Source organism: Tursiops truncatus, chromosome 5 (genome assembly GCF_011762595.2).
Source record: "Tursiops truncatus isolate mTurTru1 chromosome 5, mTurTru1.mat.Y, whole genome shotgun sequence".
NCBI classification, from domain to species: domain Eukaryota; kingdom Metazoa; phylum Chordata; class Mammalia; order Artiodactyla; family Delphinidae; genus Tursiops; species Tursiops truncatus.
Genome location: NC_047038.1, coordinates 93,526,058 through 93,542,342, shown reverse-complemented (window position 1 = coordinate 93,542,342; position 16,285 = coordinate 93,526,058). Strand labels below are relative to the sequence as shown.

At 42.2% G+C, this 16,285-nt stretch overlaps 1 protein-coding gene and 1 pseudogene across 8 annotated transcripts in view; both read right to left on the bottom strand.

The window, feature by feature from the left end:
• The window catches only part of FRAS1 (Fraser extracellular matrix complex subunit 1), a 465,636-nt gene that overhangs the window by 55,007 nt on the left and 394,344 nt on the right, over positions 1-16,285 (bottom strand). For 7 of the 8 annotated variants that reach the window (XM_033857167.2, XM_033857161.2, XM_073805374.1 and 4 more), the window contains 7 exons: positions 14,196-14,320; positions 13,772-13,912; positions 11,936-12,163; positions 8,714-8,827; positions 6,844-6,994; positions 5,125-5,284; positions 2,858-3,026 (listed from right to left, as the gene is read on the bottom strand). In XM_033857167.2, the coding sequence (XP_033713058.1) occupies positions 2,858-3,026; positions 5,125-5,284; positions 6,844-6,994; positions 8,714-8,827; positions 11,936-12,163; positions 13,772-13,912; positions 14,196-14,320 (1,088 nt within the window). Of the gene's footprint in view, positions 1-2,857; positions 3,027-5,124; positions 5,285-6,843; positions 6,995-8,713; positions 8,828-10,170; positions 10,336-11,935; positions 12,164-13,771; positions 13,913-14,195; positions 14,321-16,285 lie in introns of those variants that run through there. The other variant, XM_033857168.2, reaches the window with a different exon arrangement.
• Positions 9,303-10,034, bottom strand: LOC101338254 (pre-mRNA-splicing factor SPF27 pseudogene; annotated as a pseudogene).

Genomic DNA, 16,285 nt, shown 5'->3' with positions numbered 1-16,285 from the left:
TGCTCCACACCCCCCAAGAGCATACGGGAAGAGAGGACCCAAGTCCAGTGGGCAAAGCACTGAATGAAACAGCTGGTTCTTCTAGCCCCTACTTCCTGCTGTATCACCTCTTCCCATTCTTCCTCCGTACGCTGGGGCTGATTTACTGTATAGGGACGTGGAGGACAAAGATGTCTCCCACCACGTGGTGACTGTAGAAAAACATATAGATAACCCTTTGTATTCTGTTTTATTAACTCACTTGGGATAGCACGAGTCATTTGATTACTCAGTTCCCCTTCTATTTGTGGCAAGTTTAACTGGAAAGATCTTTGAACCTGGAGTGTGCAGTTCTGGCCTCAAGTCCCGGCTCTGTTACTTCCAAGCTAGGTTAGGCTATGAAACTTTACAAACATCAGATTCCTCATCGGTTAAATAACAATAATATACCTATTTCACATACTTACTGGCGGGACTAGATGAGACAACGTATAATGAAGGCACTCAGTATACTTTAAAGCATGGAACAAATACAAGGTATTATTTATTATCATCACCATATTACTTGTATAGTCAAAATTGACATAGAATCTCAGTGCACTGAATAACAGAGTTTGAATTCACAGAAAGTTACATTGTGAACAAGCCAGACTGAATTTTAACTTTACCATTAAGTCTTTTGCCATTAAGATGTGCTAGACCCATAATGTGAATTAATTTAGCCTGGTATAAAATAGAGAAATTAATTTATATGCAAACAATTGTGAACTTTTATGGATTTATTCTGGTTTTACTTTGTCTTCAAAAAAAGATGAGGATAAAACCTTCAAATGGAACCAGAGCTATGGATCAGTCTGAAACTGAGTGGACAGGCAATGGACCTGGACTGCACTTCGTGTAACTGAGATAGCTAAAATGTGTAAACATTAGTCCTAAACCTCTAGGGCCACACAAACCTGAAAAACATGGAATTTTCATCAACAGAAGATTACTATTCCACATGTAATCAACTAATCAAATTAAGTTTTATTACGCTCCACATTTTAAAATGCTCCCAACTAAATGAAACACTCACAGGTCTCTGTTTAGGTCTAGAACACACTGCCTTTTGTCTCTCCCTAAAAACCACAAGTATGTGCTCTTCTTTATTATTTTGCTAGAAGACTCCTTAGCTTATCTGATCTATTCCAATTCCTCATTTAAATTGGACATAAATTAGACGTTTGGGATTAAAGTATACACACTACTATATATAAAATAGATAACCAACAAGGACCTACTGTATAGCACAGGGAACTATACTCAATATCTTGTTATATATATATATATCTTATAACTCTACTCAATACTCAATCTGAAAAAGAATATATATATGTATATATATATATCACTTTGCTGTACACCTGAAACTAACACAACATTGTAAATCAACTACATTTCAATAAAAGTTTAAAAAAATACTTTTTTTTTTTTTTTTTGCGGTACATGGGCCTCTCACTGCTCCGGCCTCTCCTGCTGCAGAGCACAGGCTCCGGATGCGCAGGCTCAGCGGCCATGGCTCACGGGCTCAGCCGCTCCGCGGCATGTGGGATCCTCCCGGACCGGGGCACGAACCCGTGTCCCCTGCATCGGCAGGGAGACTCTCAACCACGGCGCCACCAGGGAAGCCCAAAAAAATACATTTGACATGAGGCTTTAGCTTAGTCCAGCTGACATGCCTCAAAGAGAGAGTCCACTCCTCTTTACAGAGATTTATTATGCCATAAGAATAATGAAACTACTTTGAAAAAACATTTAATAAATACCTAATAAGTACCAGGTATTGTGCAATAGTTAAATCTGACACATACAGGGCATCTTGCCCTAAAGGAGTTTACTATTTATACAGTAGGTCCTTTCCCTTTTGCTTTCACTCTCACTTTTTTCTCTTTCATTCACACCCTGGTGCTAATTACCACTGCTGTAACATAGAGATGTGCAAACGTGTGTGTGTGTGTGTGTGTGTGTGTGTGTGTGTGTGTGTGTCTACCCCAGAACTCCTCTCTGCACTCTCCTACCAACCCATAAAGCTGTCAACTTATTGTCTCTAAGGCAACTCACACTCAACATGTCCAAAGCAGAGCCAGGACCACACCCTCACCAGACCTGTTCCACCTTGGTGTCCCCCCCAGCCAGGGACATCATCATTCATCTCTCCCTTCTGTCTCACTATCTAATCCACTGCTGAATCTTGTCAATTCTTACTGGTCTGTTGAATCCACCCACTTGTCTCCACCTTCACTTTATTTATTTATTTTTTTACTGAAGGCTAGTTGATTTACAACGTTGTGTTAGTTACAGGTGTACAGCAAAGTGATTCAGTTATACGTACATATATATCTATTTTTTCAGATTCCTTTCCCTTATAGGTTATTACAAAATATTGATTATAGTTCCTTGTGCTATACAGTAGGTCCTTGCTGATTATCTAATTTATATATAATGTGTATAGGCTCCCATCATCTCTCATGGATCCTGTTCCAAGAACTCCCCAACTAGTCTCCCTACCCTTCAGGTAAAGGGCGGTAGAGAGGAAGGGTTAGGATACCAAAGGCTGAGTGTACAACATGGTGCCTTGGAGACTTTTCTTGATCGTGAAGCAAAATGTAAAGACTGAGAAGCTGGACAGCAGTTAAAACTGCAGTGGAGATTAGACAGACTGTGAAGAAGAAAGCACTGTGGGAAGGCAACATAGAACAGTGACTTGAGGAAGGGTGCTGATGGGCAGAGAGCTGGTGTAAAGAAGTGGGGACGTGCCACAGTTGCCGACAGCCACGTCTCAGCCCTGGCTGCAGCCCACTGGCAATTCAGGAGTCAGAGGCCCCCCACACCCACCTACCTGGCCGGCATACTCCACGTAGTCCTGCTGTCCAGGCTGGGAGCTGACCCTGGAGCTGGAGCTGGCGGTGCCTTGCTCTGTGTGACACAGGACAATGGCGTACTGGTTTAGGTTCCCAGTCCTCTGCACCGTGATGCTGACTGACCCCGCTTTCTCACTGACATTGTAGCTGGAAGCACACAAAAAGGCAATCTCTGAAATTCTGAAAGGGCTGTGAAGGATCTACATGCTTAATGCCTGTCTCTTCTGGTTGGTTACTGGTGTCAGAGAGTTCCGAGAAGAGGCAGTTTGATTCCTTTAAGAAGTCAGGTTGTAAGTTGAGGGAATGCGTTCACCCGGGACAGTCACAGAATCAGGCGACCAAGGAAGCTGTGGATGCAGAATGATATCTGCCCCGTTTTCAGAGAGCGTTGAAAGATGGTCAGCACATAAGAGCTATGCACTCCATATTTCAGAACACAAAGAAATAATTTCTCCCAAGTGTGGTAGAGTGATTAGAATAGGTCAGTGAGTTCCTGCGGAAGAAAGCTGCTTGGAAGCCAATTAATGACTTGGTTCAGGTGGGGAGTGACTGGGCCAGATCTCCAGGAAGTGTTTAAAGGAGCCAGGGCAGTGCCAGAGGTAAGAAAATGAGAACTGGGCCAAGGTGAGAAAAGTGTCTAGGCAAATGGAGCTTTATGACAATGGGGGAGTGACAAGGTGCTATAGGCTGAAAGTGTCCCCCTCCAAATTCATATGTTGAAACCCTAACCCCATCTGTGACAATATTAGAGATGGGGCCTTTGGAGGGTGATTATGTCATTAGGGTGGAGCCCTCATGAATGGGATTAGTGCCCTTATAAAAGAGAGCTCCATCTTCCTTCTGCCATGTGAGGTTACAGCAAGAACTCAACTCTCTATGCATCATGAAGCAGGCCCTCACTGGACATTGAATCTGCTGGCATCCCAATCTTGGACTTCTTAGCCTCTAGGACTGTGAGAAATAACTTATTATTATAATTATTGAAAAAAGCCACAAGCAAGTGAGGCCTGAGCTGGGCTTTGTTTTTCATCACTGAGTATGGCTATTGGACTTTGGCTTGGGTTTTATTGCTGTGAGGCTTGCAGGCAAAGTGCCTCTGAGAGGTTAGTCTTCATTGCCAGCTTGGGGACCCTTCGTTTTGTCTAGTCCATTAAACATTAGAGGGTTGTCCAGAAAACATCATCAGTTTTACTTGGTGCATTTAATTTTGAAGGAGTTACAAGTAAGAGGTAAATAACAGCAAAGTGTTTTAGATAGATATATATATATATACACACACACACATATATACATGTATGTGTGTATATATATATATATATATATATATGTATGTGTATGTGTATATATATATATTGATTCTAATTTTCCACTAATTCTCCAAGTGTGTGTAATAGTAGAATAGCCTACATCTGGGGTGCTTAAAATCAAGTTTGCATGTTTTCCTCCCAAGTCCCAATTTTCATTTAAATTATCATGAGGTTGGTTTCTTAGAATAGTGAGTCTCAAATGTAGATTTAAAGAATTATTTCCCCCACAAAAATTATAATCCTTGTTATAATCTAATCTATAAAATCAGCACCATGCTTTACCAATTGGTGACTGACTCTCTGTTTGCCTCTTAACTCCCCAGCAGACTACAAAATCATCTTGAAGAGCTGTCTATATTAAGCTATGAATCCTTCCCTAAAGATATACGATTCTGTGAACACCAAAAGAGCTAGGGGGAGAATGGGAGCTTGAGAACAGGGAGAATGTAGACAGAAGGCAAAGACTTTGTTACTGTGGGCCAGTGATTATTTTTCTGAATGCTTATTGTTTTCCCTATCAGTTCTGCTGGATTATCTTTTAAACTTGAAGACAGAGGACAAATACTTTCAGGAGAAGAAGTAAAGCACAAGGCTTAAGGTCACTGGACTTAAATCCTGGTTTTACTGCTTATTAGTTACGTGATTTCAGATAAGTTACTTAACCTATTTCTGTCTCTGTTGCTTTGTTCTTGTGGAGGCAACAATAGTACTCATCTCATAACTGCAAGTATTAAACAAGATGACATATGTCAAGTACCTGTTACAGTGCCTTGTACATACAGTATTCAAGAAATATTTGGTGTAACTATGATTTTTATTCTTGTTATCACCCCACCATCATCATTGGATGATTAGAGCTGACCCACAGGGTGTTTCATCCTTACTTCCTCTGCTTTCCTGATTCATTTCTCAAGAATGAACACCAATCACGCTTGTACCTGTTATGTTTAAAGCTGATGAGGGACCACTGGATATGGAAGATATTGTCGCTGACCACATTGGGTTTACTGTCTCTCACCAGAAACTGAAAACTATCCATCATCTCATGGATCTTCTCCTCATGCAACACATAACGAATCAACCCCAGGTTCACGTCCTCTGTGAGAAAAAAGACACTGAATTAACCCGGGGATGTAAAGACAGCCTCACACATTCCTACTGATACACCCAGTTTTATTCTTCTAATGGGTTATAGACAAAACTTATTGTCCCAAGAACAAAAAGGGATAGTAAGTAGTGTTAAAAATAAATGTTTCTGCCAGATTTTAAAATAAGATCCTGTATAACAAAAGACCCATCTTTATGTATAGAAGTACCCTTATGCTGTTGTAAAATGAGAATCCCAGGGTTTTGGCAAAAAAGCACTTTAATAAATGTCTATGGAATGTGAAATGCAAATCTTAGAGCCAACAGAGAAGTCTTTGAGCTCGTCTGCTGTGCATATATGCTCATACCCACCCCTGCTTCTTTCAAAATAAACGTTCTTTGGAAGGTATGTGCTACCAAGAAAAGCTGGGGTTGGATTAAAACAGCCCACACACAAGGCACAGATAAAATGTGGCTAGGAGAGAACAAAAGATTGAGGACAGGGAGAAAAAGGAAATATGGCACATAAATTGTAAGATGCAGTTGTACAACGACTGATCCCAATCAGATGCATCCTCAAAAGAAGTCTAGAAGGGCTTCCCTGGTGGCGCAGTGGTTGGGAGTCCGCCTGCCGATGCAGGGGACATGGGTTCGTGCCCTGGTCTGGGAAGATCCCACATGCCGCGGAGCGCCTGGGCCCGTGAGCCATGGCCGCTGGGCCTGCGCGTCCGGAACCTGTGCTCCGCAACGGGAGAGGCCACAACAGTGAGAGGCCCGCGTACCGAAAAAAAAAAAAAAAAAAAAAAAGAAGTCTAGAAGACTGTAAAAAGCTTATAAGCAACTAAAATGGTCTGCTTGATGTGATTCCAAACAGGAAACTATTTCTGTTGAACAATCTACCCATGTTGATATTTTTTTTCTTTGCTGAAGACTTAAAAAAAAAAATCTATAATGCTTAGAGATAAAAAGTAAACCACAGGGCTTCCCTGGTGGCGCAGTGGTTGAGAGTCCGCCTGCCGATGCAGGGGACGTGGGTTCGTGCCCCGGTCCGGGAAGATCCCACATGCCGCGGAGCGGCTGGGCCCGTGAGCCATGGCCGCTGAGCCCGCGTGTCCGGAGACTGTGCTCCGCAACGGGAGAGGCCACAAGAGTGAGAGGCCTGCGTACCGCAAAATAGAAAAAAAAAAAAAAGTAAACCACAAAGGGTCACAGATCTTTCATAAAGTCTGGTGGTTATTTCTGTTTTGAAAGAAAACCCAGGAGTATCACGTGATCCTTTCCAGAAAACTTGGCCAAACCTAAAGCAATTTGGGAGCTGAGGAAGCCTGGTAAAGATAAACTTTTTCTTTCTTCCTTTTTTTTTTTTTTGCCATTAATTCAGAGAAACAGGGAAAAAAAATCAGGAGAAGTAAAATTCGAAAGTTGGATGGTTAGACACTGAAAGATCTATTTGTTTGTAAATAGGTTACTTGGGGGTAAGTAGCTGGCAGTAGTTGTGGGAAAGATCAGGGAAGTAAGGAGAGTGGTGTCAGAAGAGACCTCTCCCACCTCTCAGCTCTAAGAGTGCCCACCCTGTGTGAAAGTAGCAGCAGCTCTTCCAGGCTGCAGCTTATTCTCCATGTGGCCATGCTCAGGGCCTGTGGTTATCTCGTAGACAAGCTGCAGGTCTTCTGTGTCTGGGTCCATGGTCAGCAGTTCCTTCTTGGTGATCAGGTTGGTTGCCTGGAACAGAAACCCATTACATTTAATTTCTGAGATGGGAATAAAGCAGGAACAAGACCCTCTGACTCAGATTTAATTCAGCTCAACAATGATTTACTAAGTGCATTTATTGCCTGGTAAACTTTGTCGGGATTGAAGAGGTTATGAGGATAGAAACCATCCCAGCCTCTGCCCTTGATGTTCACACTTTATTGGGAAAGAAAGGCTTATGAGCAAGGTAACTGTGGCAAGAGCTGTAATGGGATATACGAAAAGAGTGCTACCCACTTTTGGGGAGGAGCGATTACGGAAATCCATCTGGACTATGGAAAAGGGGCTTTGAGGTGGTGGGATTTGAGTGTGGCCTTGAAAGAAAGTTGGAACTTTGAAAGAATGATACAATACAGGGAAGATGGCCACTTTATACCTTATAGAAGTTGATTACAATGCTTGAAATTGAGTAAGATAAATATATGATATCCCAATATTGCCCAAATATACTGGCTAAATTTTGATTCACTCATTTATTCACCCAACAAATATTTAGTAAGAGGAAAGGTTTGAGAGGAAAAAAAGGGGTGGTCAACAGTATTAAGTGTTACTAGACCTAGTAAAATAAGGGCATGTGAGTGACCTTTGGATTTGGTGAAATTGGTGACTTCGGTCATTGGTAAATTTGATAAGAGTCACGGCAGTAGGGTAAGAGCTGAAGGTAGGAGACCCGTTGGAGAGTGCCAAGAAGAGAACAGGATGGTTCTGAGTATTGAGAAAAATATCAAACAGGACATAAGCGGAATCTGTACTAATTTTGTTTCATATATTTAAAAATTCTCAATGAGTTCAGTGGAAAGCTATAGCCTCACTGCTACATATACAACCAACAAATCAGCAACATGGAGATGAGAAAATCCACGTCCTAGAGGGAATACCACACACAAAAGTCTTTCCAATCTGAACTGAAGAACTGTGTGTGTTTGGGTGGGGATGGGCATTTAATGCTTGACAGGTTACCAGGTGAGAATTATGACATGTCTTAAAATGACCAAACTGAGAGTTAGGAAAAGGAGAAAAAAATTTAAATTTCTAGAATTCCTCTGAGGATACTTACCTACAAAAAAACTCACTTCCTTCTCATCTGTGGCATATTCCAGATGTTTCTCAAAATCCACCCTTCCCTTCTTCTAGTTAACAAACTTTTAACTGAGCACCTAGCCACCCAGCTAGACACTCCCATGCAACAGATAGGGCCATAGGGCCAATTTCTTGTCAAAAGAATATGAGTGCAATGATGTGTTTAATTTCTGCACCACTTGCTTAAAATGAAGTTCCTTGCCCTCTACTTTTCTGTTTTCCTCTTCCCATGGGCTGGAATACTGATGAATAGCTGAAGAGGTTTGGCTATGCTCTCAGTAGCAACAACCCAGTGATGGCAGAAGAATAAGATAGAAGGAACATGCGTCTCTGAATGGTCATGTGAAGCCTTAGCCTCCCCAATTCTGTACTTTATGTGAGAAAAAAGACTTCTATCTTGTTTGAGCTACTATATTTTGGGGTCATTTTCTAAGAATATCTTAAACTGTAATACAATTCGAACCAAACTCATGGAGCTCAGCAATCTTAACAAATCAGCTCACTTAGGGAGGGATAAACATAAGTTGAACAAGAGTTCTGTTCATATTGTCATGAATAGGATCGAGCCCAAGTCAGTTAACGTGTCTGCGGCAGGTGGAAAGGCCTTACCTTGCCATCCATGTACTCCAGCCACTGGAGCCCCAGGTTGGTAACAATTCTAGGGGTGCTATCATCTACTGGGAGGATGTCTACCCAGAACTGCTGAGGTGCTGCTGTCATGATCTGTGGTGAAAGCAACAAAGGAAACTTATCATTCACACATATCTGAAATACGTCAGGTCTAGGACCTACAAAGGCTGGGACCCCTGAAATCTGTTGACACTTCAAAATGGGCAACTGAGCAAGTTTCCATCGCTTATCACCACTTGGCATGAGGCTTCAGGGAGAATGTTGATGGATAAAGTAGAAACAATATAAGAACTCTTGCTGGAATTTCACCTGCTATGAAAGTTGGTTTTCACACACTTATGCTTTCTTTAGTTGAGTTTAATACTGCCCTGAGGTGAAACAATAAACAAAATATTTCCCTTTCAATAACTTGTTAAAATTTTCATGATTTTTCTTCCACCATGTTGAAATTTTTTATTTTGCTGAAATGTACAAACAGAGTATAACAGTGCACATTCTATGCTTTCTAAACATTTAACCACTGATGATTTCCATAAGATGCTGTTGTTTTTCACAGTTCAGATGTCTGATCGTCTGTGAAAGCCCAGCATGCCTTCCTTTCTACCCACCAGATTAGTCTTTTTCAGAAGTCTTGCCGTATGTTTTCTTTGTTTGCCTCTCCATGTTGCTGCTTCATTTGAAAGAGTTCATTTTCTAATTGTACAATAGTCCTTTCAATCTCATAATTCTTACTGACCAGGGATACCCAAGTTGACTCCATTTCTCTTAATTTAGATCCAGCTGCGAGTTGCATGTTCTTTCGCTGCCAGTTTAAGTCTTGAATATGTTTCCTTAACTTCTGGAGCTCTTTCTGTGCATGTTCAATCATATGAACTAGATTTTCATTATACACTTTCCAGGCACTGCATCCATGCTGTGACATTAGTTCCAGATTCTCAATTCGAACCGCTTGATGCTCTAACTGGGCCATAGAATTGTTTATGCATTCTTGCCACGCAGTAATGTCATTTTTCTGACCCGAGGAAGGGGCTGGAAGTTCATATCGTTTCATACTGAGCAATTCCATTGGTTGTCGAGCAGCCAATCTTTCAAATTCATTTCTCATTATGTTGGTTTCAAGAGTGGAATAATCCGGGGCTCTCAGGTGGCTCAGGTACTTCTTGGTAGGTCGGTATCTGCGTGTTTCCTCCTCCACCAATGCCGCAGCCGCTTCCCGCACACCAGGCGCTTCATAACCTCGGTCAAAATACGACAGCGCGTCCACCACAACCCCTCCGGCCTCCAAGCCCGTACCCGCCATTCTTCGGTTAGCCGGAGTCTTCCGAGTCTGCGCCGGCTCAGGTTCACTTAAATACTCCTGCGCCCGACGCTAACGTAATGACGTCACCTGCTCATCAGCTTTGGCGGCTGCTAAGTTAATTCTGACGGCGTGCTCGCTAGAAATTGCCCGGCCATTTTGTTTTGGTCGGACTTCTCATGATTTTCATAATCAAAATGTTAATGTCAAAGTCTCCAGGTAGGATTCTGTCAGATGTGAAAAGATGTTTCATGGGAAGAGATTTCCTTTTGTTTTTCTTTCCTTTTTTTTGAGAGAGAGCTGTCTACATGGGGAAAGGGGGCAGAAGAAATCAAGAATAAAAGTGTTTGTGGGAATAATACAAAGAAATTTCGGTTTATAACTTCATTCTCACACAGATACACACATATACATTCAAACACACATGGGGAGTCTGACCCAGCACCTCCCTGTTTCTGAGCAGATACAGCAAGCTGACATACAGGACAGCAAGATGCAGGTGTTTCAATCTTCTACAACCCTCCTTCTAGATAATTTCCATTTTCAAAATGACACGGTCCCTCTGGAGATCTGCTGTGACCTTTTATGTTTATCATAGAGGTGACCCTCTTGCTGATTAATTCCTAAATCTTTTTTCTCTTCTGAAAATCAAACTAACTGGGGAGCAGTTATGGTTTGGGAGAGGGAAAATGAACGTGATGACCTGCCAGGTGGAGAGGCAGTGCAGGTGCTGAAATGGCAGGGAAATCCCAGGAGCCATCCCACCGACACCTTGGCCAACTGAGAATGATCTTCTCACGGGCTGTTTGTTTCTAAAGCATGCCAGAGGATCTGTCAGGAAAAGAATCATTCATCATCAAAGTAGGGAAAAAAAACTCTGCAGGCCTAAGAAGTTGACCCCTTGGTTATCCTGGAAATAAACAGCAGGGTGTGATAACATGCTCGCTAAAACTGCTTCTGCTGAGTCAGATAGCTGTGTGAGATGCAGGGGTATCCATGAGTCCACCTTTCTCCAGAGTTGCAGTTATTCCCAGGGGAGGGTTATGATACTGCAAGAAATCTTCTAAAAATGAGTTAAAATGGTGGGGAAGGTAGTGGGAGGGGGCTCTTAGTTTCCTGAACATCTGAATGTTAGAAGGAAGCAATTCTCCTAAGGAAGAAAAGCTTAACAGCTTCATGACCTCAAAAGAAAATCATCTTCACCTGTTTCACAAGCTGGTCCTAGAATGGTAACAATGATGATGATTACAGCCACAGTTTATCAGATATTTCCTATGTTTCCTGTGTAAGGTACTGGGCTACATGCTCTATGTGTATCAGGAGGGTAGATATCATCCCCATTTTACAGACAGGGAAGCTGAGGCTTAGAAAGGTTAAATGACTTACAGAGACACTCAATTAGTAAGTGTCAGAGGTAGAATTTAAATCAGTGTCTTTTGGATGCAAAAGCCGTACTCTTGACTGTAATTCTTCATGAGATAGAGAAACTCTGGCTGGCTCAGGAGACAATCTGGAACCATGTGATATTATTGAAAAACAGATGAAAGAAAAATGAAGGGAATAAAGGGTGAGTGAAAAGGAAGAGGAGAAATAATAGCGGTGATAATAACAATAACTATCATTTACTTGGGCACTCACTCTTTGCCAACAGTGTTAAGCCCTTTATGTGGATTACCTCCGTTGATCCTTAGGCTAATTGAAGCTGGTGATCATTCCTGTGCCCATTTTACAGATGAAAAGCTGAGGCTTAGAGAAGGTAAGTAATTTGCCCAAGGCCCAATTAGTATGTGACAGAACCAAAACTCAAACAATGTTATCCTTGGTCTAAAAAGGCCATGTTCTGCCTCCAGACAGCCTCTGGCATGCTTTGCTGTGCCTCCCTCTCCATGGTCTTCGCCCCTCACCTCTTTTCCTCCTTCCTCAATAATAAAGAAGGGATTCGTCCCGTCAGCAACGGTGAAGGTGAACCAGTCTTTGAGGGAGTTGCTGCCGTCGTGGCTGTAGCGGACCCGGTTCTGATAGATGTCCTCCATGGTGAAGGTGGAGGTGTGCTGGAAGGGCTGCCCGTTGGTGGTTCGCTCAATGGTGCCGTGACGTGGGGGCTGCACGATCATGAATGTGACAGACTCAGCCTGTCAGGGAGGCAAAAGGCAAGAGAAGGGAATTCTGTAACAGAAGCCAGAGGTGTGAGTGATGGCCACAGGCGGTCAAGGGCAGCCAAACCTAAAGACATTTATAAAACAAAGATTGCATTTTCTTTATAGATACCAAAAATCAAGCTAAGGAGAGAAATTATATTGGTTTCTATAATCGAACTTATATTCTGGTGCCTTCCGTTTTAAGATGACGTTTAAATTTGCCCATTAAGGGTTATAGGGGAAAACCTGAATTTTTAACCTTTCGGATGATTAAGAACTAGACCTTTTAAAATTACTCATTTCCTTTCCATTCACCCTCCCCCCAACCCACATACACTTTAACAAAACTCTTATATATAGAATCTCATATGCATCAGAACAGAAGCAAATTTCCCATTTCCAACGGCTGCTTCCAGGGTGACATGCAGAAGGAAAAATAAAGAGGTAGAAAACCCTGCTCAGGACTCTCCAGTGATTTCCCACCAACTTGGAATAAAATACAGAGGCCTGACCTGGGCCGAGAAGGCCCTCTGTGACCTGGTCCCACGGTGCTTCTCTGGCCTCATCCTTCTGTCCTGTTTGCTCACTGGGGTCCAGACTCTTGGCTGCTGTGTCGCAACTCAAATGTTCCAAGCACACTTGACTACAGGGCCTTTGCCCTCCTGATTCCTCTGCCTGGAAAGGGCTTCTCCCAGGAAACTGCATAGCCTGCTCTTTCTCTTCCTGTCTCAGAGAAACGTTCCCTGACCACTCTGCTTGAAACAGCACACCCATCAATCACTATTGCTTTTGTCTCTTTATTTTTATTCCTAGCACTTATCATATCTGACATGATATTCTACGTTCTTTCATTCTTTATGGTCTGTCCCCCTCACCAAAGGTTGTAAACTCCCTAAGGCTGGAACTTTGATCTGTTTTATTCACAGCGTTGTCTTTAGCATCTAGAGCAGACCTTGGAACTTAGCAGGTAATAAATATTTGCTGAAAGAATGAATAAATAAATGAATGCATGCTGGCACGGGGAAGGGCATACATAGAACTAATTAATAAGTGCGTGGTACTCTTAATGGAAGCTAAATCATATCAGCATGTTAGATACTTTAATTAGAAAGCATTAGGAGAGGGAGAGTTTAGTCTCTACATGCCCTATTTGACTGTGTAAAGCCTGGCTCTTTGAGAATGCTCAATTTGCAATAATTAGTTGTCACCCACTGAAGTCTCAGTAAAGGAGGTAAAAGTGTATAGGTGAAGGAATGCCTTGTTCACTAATAGCGAGTAATAAAAACACTATATGAAATGTCATCTACCTAATTTTCTGTGGAACATAACAAAAATCAGCATGTTAAAATGATTGTTGCACGTAATCATAGGAAAGAATAAATGTATTTAGGGTTTCAGAAAGGGTTGAAAAACAACTTGATTTCAAATGTATTTAGTTTCTCTTCTCCAGCAGGCCACGGTATGTTCTGGTTTTTAATCCTTCAAGGATGCTTGCACGACACTCACCATCCCACCCCACCCTCAGGATGCACTGTCGCAAAGCAATAGATGCCACTAGATCAGCCTCTCATTCGGCAGGACAACCCAGGGGAGGACTCTTACCTCTGTGTCTGCATCTACCGCCTTGAGCTCAAACTCTGTGATGGTCTTCCTCACACCTTCCTGTACCCGCATCCCCAAGTTCTGTACAACAGGCAGCGAGTCATCCACAGGGCGAAGAGTAATGTGGAAAGTCTGAGTCACCTACGTGGCAGAAAAGTGCACGTGGGTCACCTGTCCCCAGCACCCACCCGAGGAGAAGGTAGGCGCTCTCTGCATTCCCTTTCACACCATTCCTGGCATGACTGACCAGCTAGGAACCCAGAAGTGAGTCTCTCTGGCAAGATAGAGTTCTCTTTGCCTCTGTCCTGGGCTGAGAGCAGAGGGGAATGAAGCTCTCACGGCACCGGTGGCTCAGCACCCTCCAATCAAAGATGATGGCACTGCATCAATACCCATCAAGGAGGGAAGCAAGTTCCTCACCCACCTCGTTGACTCCATCGGAGAGCGTAAAACTGAAGGCATCCGAATGCTTCTCGGTCTCACTGGAGTGGATATACTGAACGTGTCCTGAAGTGAGGTCAGCTTGAGTAAAGGAACTAATCTGGATACCTAGCAAAAGAAGACGACAGAACCAGAGAAAGGGTGTCAAGAGGCTAGCCGTCCCTCTCGGGTGAGGGAAATGGCACACTCACCAGAGAGAGCCCTTTGTAATTTTCTTATAGCATTGACGTGCTGCCCTCTGAGACCTTGGGTTAGAGTTGCTTGTGTGTTTTTTCCCTACAACAGCATATGTTCTGTGGGAGCACATGCTAACTTAATTATCTAGGCTTCTGCTATGTGCCAAGGTAACCGCAGGTGCTCAATAAATGTTATTCTCCATTCTCTTGGGGTTTATGTATGCAGGTCAAATCTGTGAAAGGTAGAGCCGTTGCCTTATTCTCCAATCTCCTCGCTCTTAAGTTTTATATTCTCCCATAGCCTCGTAGTCCTTTCTGAAAACCTGCCCTAATTTTTAATATTGTGTGATGGCTTAGCGTTTAAACACTGGAGTCATAGAGCTTGGCTAAACAGCCTTGTTTTTGTGACTAGTGAGCCATCCCCGGCACCCATAATGTCCTTGGATATTCTTCAAGGTCCCTTTCACTCTTGGATCTATGATTCTAGCTTCTCATATACCACTCTGGCCAGGCTGGAAGTAACAAAGCTTACTGCATGAATTTGAGGTTTGAGCAATCATTCTTTCTCAACTCTAAAATGACCTAGAAAACCAGTGTCTTTTAATAACATGATACAGAGAAAACTTGTTAATTTTTTTCAGAGTCATTCTAAAAGTAAAAAAAAAAAAAAAATCTGAAGTGATGTGATTTTTAAATAATGCCAAAGTATCCCACTAATGAATAATATCTCTATGTTTTCAAATGCCCAACAATATTTAGCAAAACAACCTAGAATTCTTGCTTCTATCTTAGGGCTTCTGGGGTCCATCCTCTGGTGGCAGCCAAGACTGAAACAAAATCATATCCTTTAGTCCCTCAGCACAAATTCTCTCTTTCTGATTCTGGGTGTTACAGTAGTCCTCTATTTAATCTAGTCCTTTGCTTTGGTCCTGAACTTCATTTGCTGCTTCCTGGGATTTATTATTTGTCATTGTTAATCCTGGCAAAACCATTTAGTCTTTTCTGTAAAAAAAAACAAAGAGATTCTCCTTTGACTATTTTACATTTAACTGTGACATCAATATCATTGCTTTATCTTAAAAATAAAACACATCAACCAGCGCGGTTTATATTTGCAGCTCTCTTTATCATCTGAAATTTGTCACCCAGATAAAATAGCCTCCTGAATATTAGGGTGTTCATTTTTTGATGAGGCATTTTATATTTATGTTCGTGCTTGTTACATCAGCTCTAGACAGGCAAAAAATGTAGCTCCCCCGACCCCTATCTTACAGTTTTGTCTTGTGGTTCTGGACAGAAATCCATACCATTGTTTAAAAATTTAATAACTTCAGACTGGCTGCACCGAGAAATTTAAACCTTTTCCCCTGCTGTGAATCCACTCTCACAGCTCATGGGGAAATACGTGTGTGGATTCTCACAGTCAACTGGTCACCTAACTCACTGTTCCCCTATGAGAGTCTAAGACTGATTAAGAAAGGTGGTAGAACTCATTAGTTAAGCGGGCGGAAAAAAGTTAACATACTTAGGAGGCCTATAGCTGCCATCAGAAATGCCAGCTTGCAAGATGGGCTCTCAGCTTCTGTCTAGGAACATGGAATTTTGGTATGTTCTAGACGAAGGATGCCTACACTCTAACTGATAAGAGGGACTCTGAGCCTTGATTATTTGTACAATTTGGTTTATGCTGAATACTTGCTTTCCTTCTGGGATTCTACAGTTTTGGTTTGTACTAGGTAGAGGGTGCCCATGTAACCAGTCCCCCAATAAAAACCTTGAGCACTGGGAAAAAAAAAAAAAAAGAAAGGTGGTAGATCTTCCTTCCTCTTGGGAAGGCAGTGCTGGGATTGATCTTTTTATTTTTTAACATTTTTTTATTGAGGGGAAATTGACATAT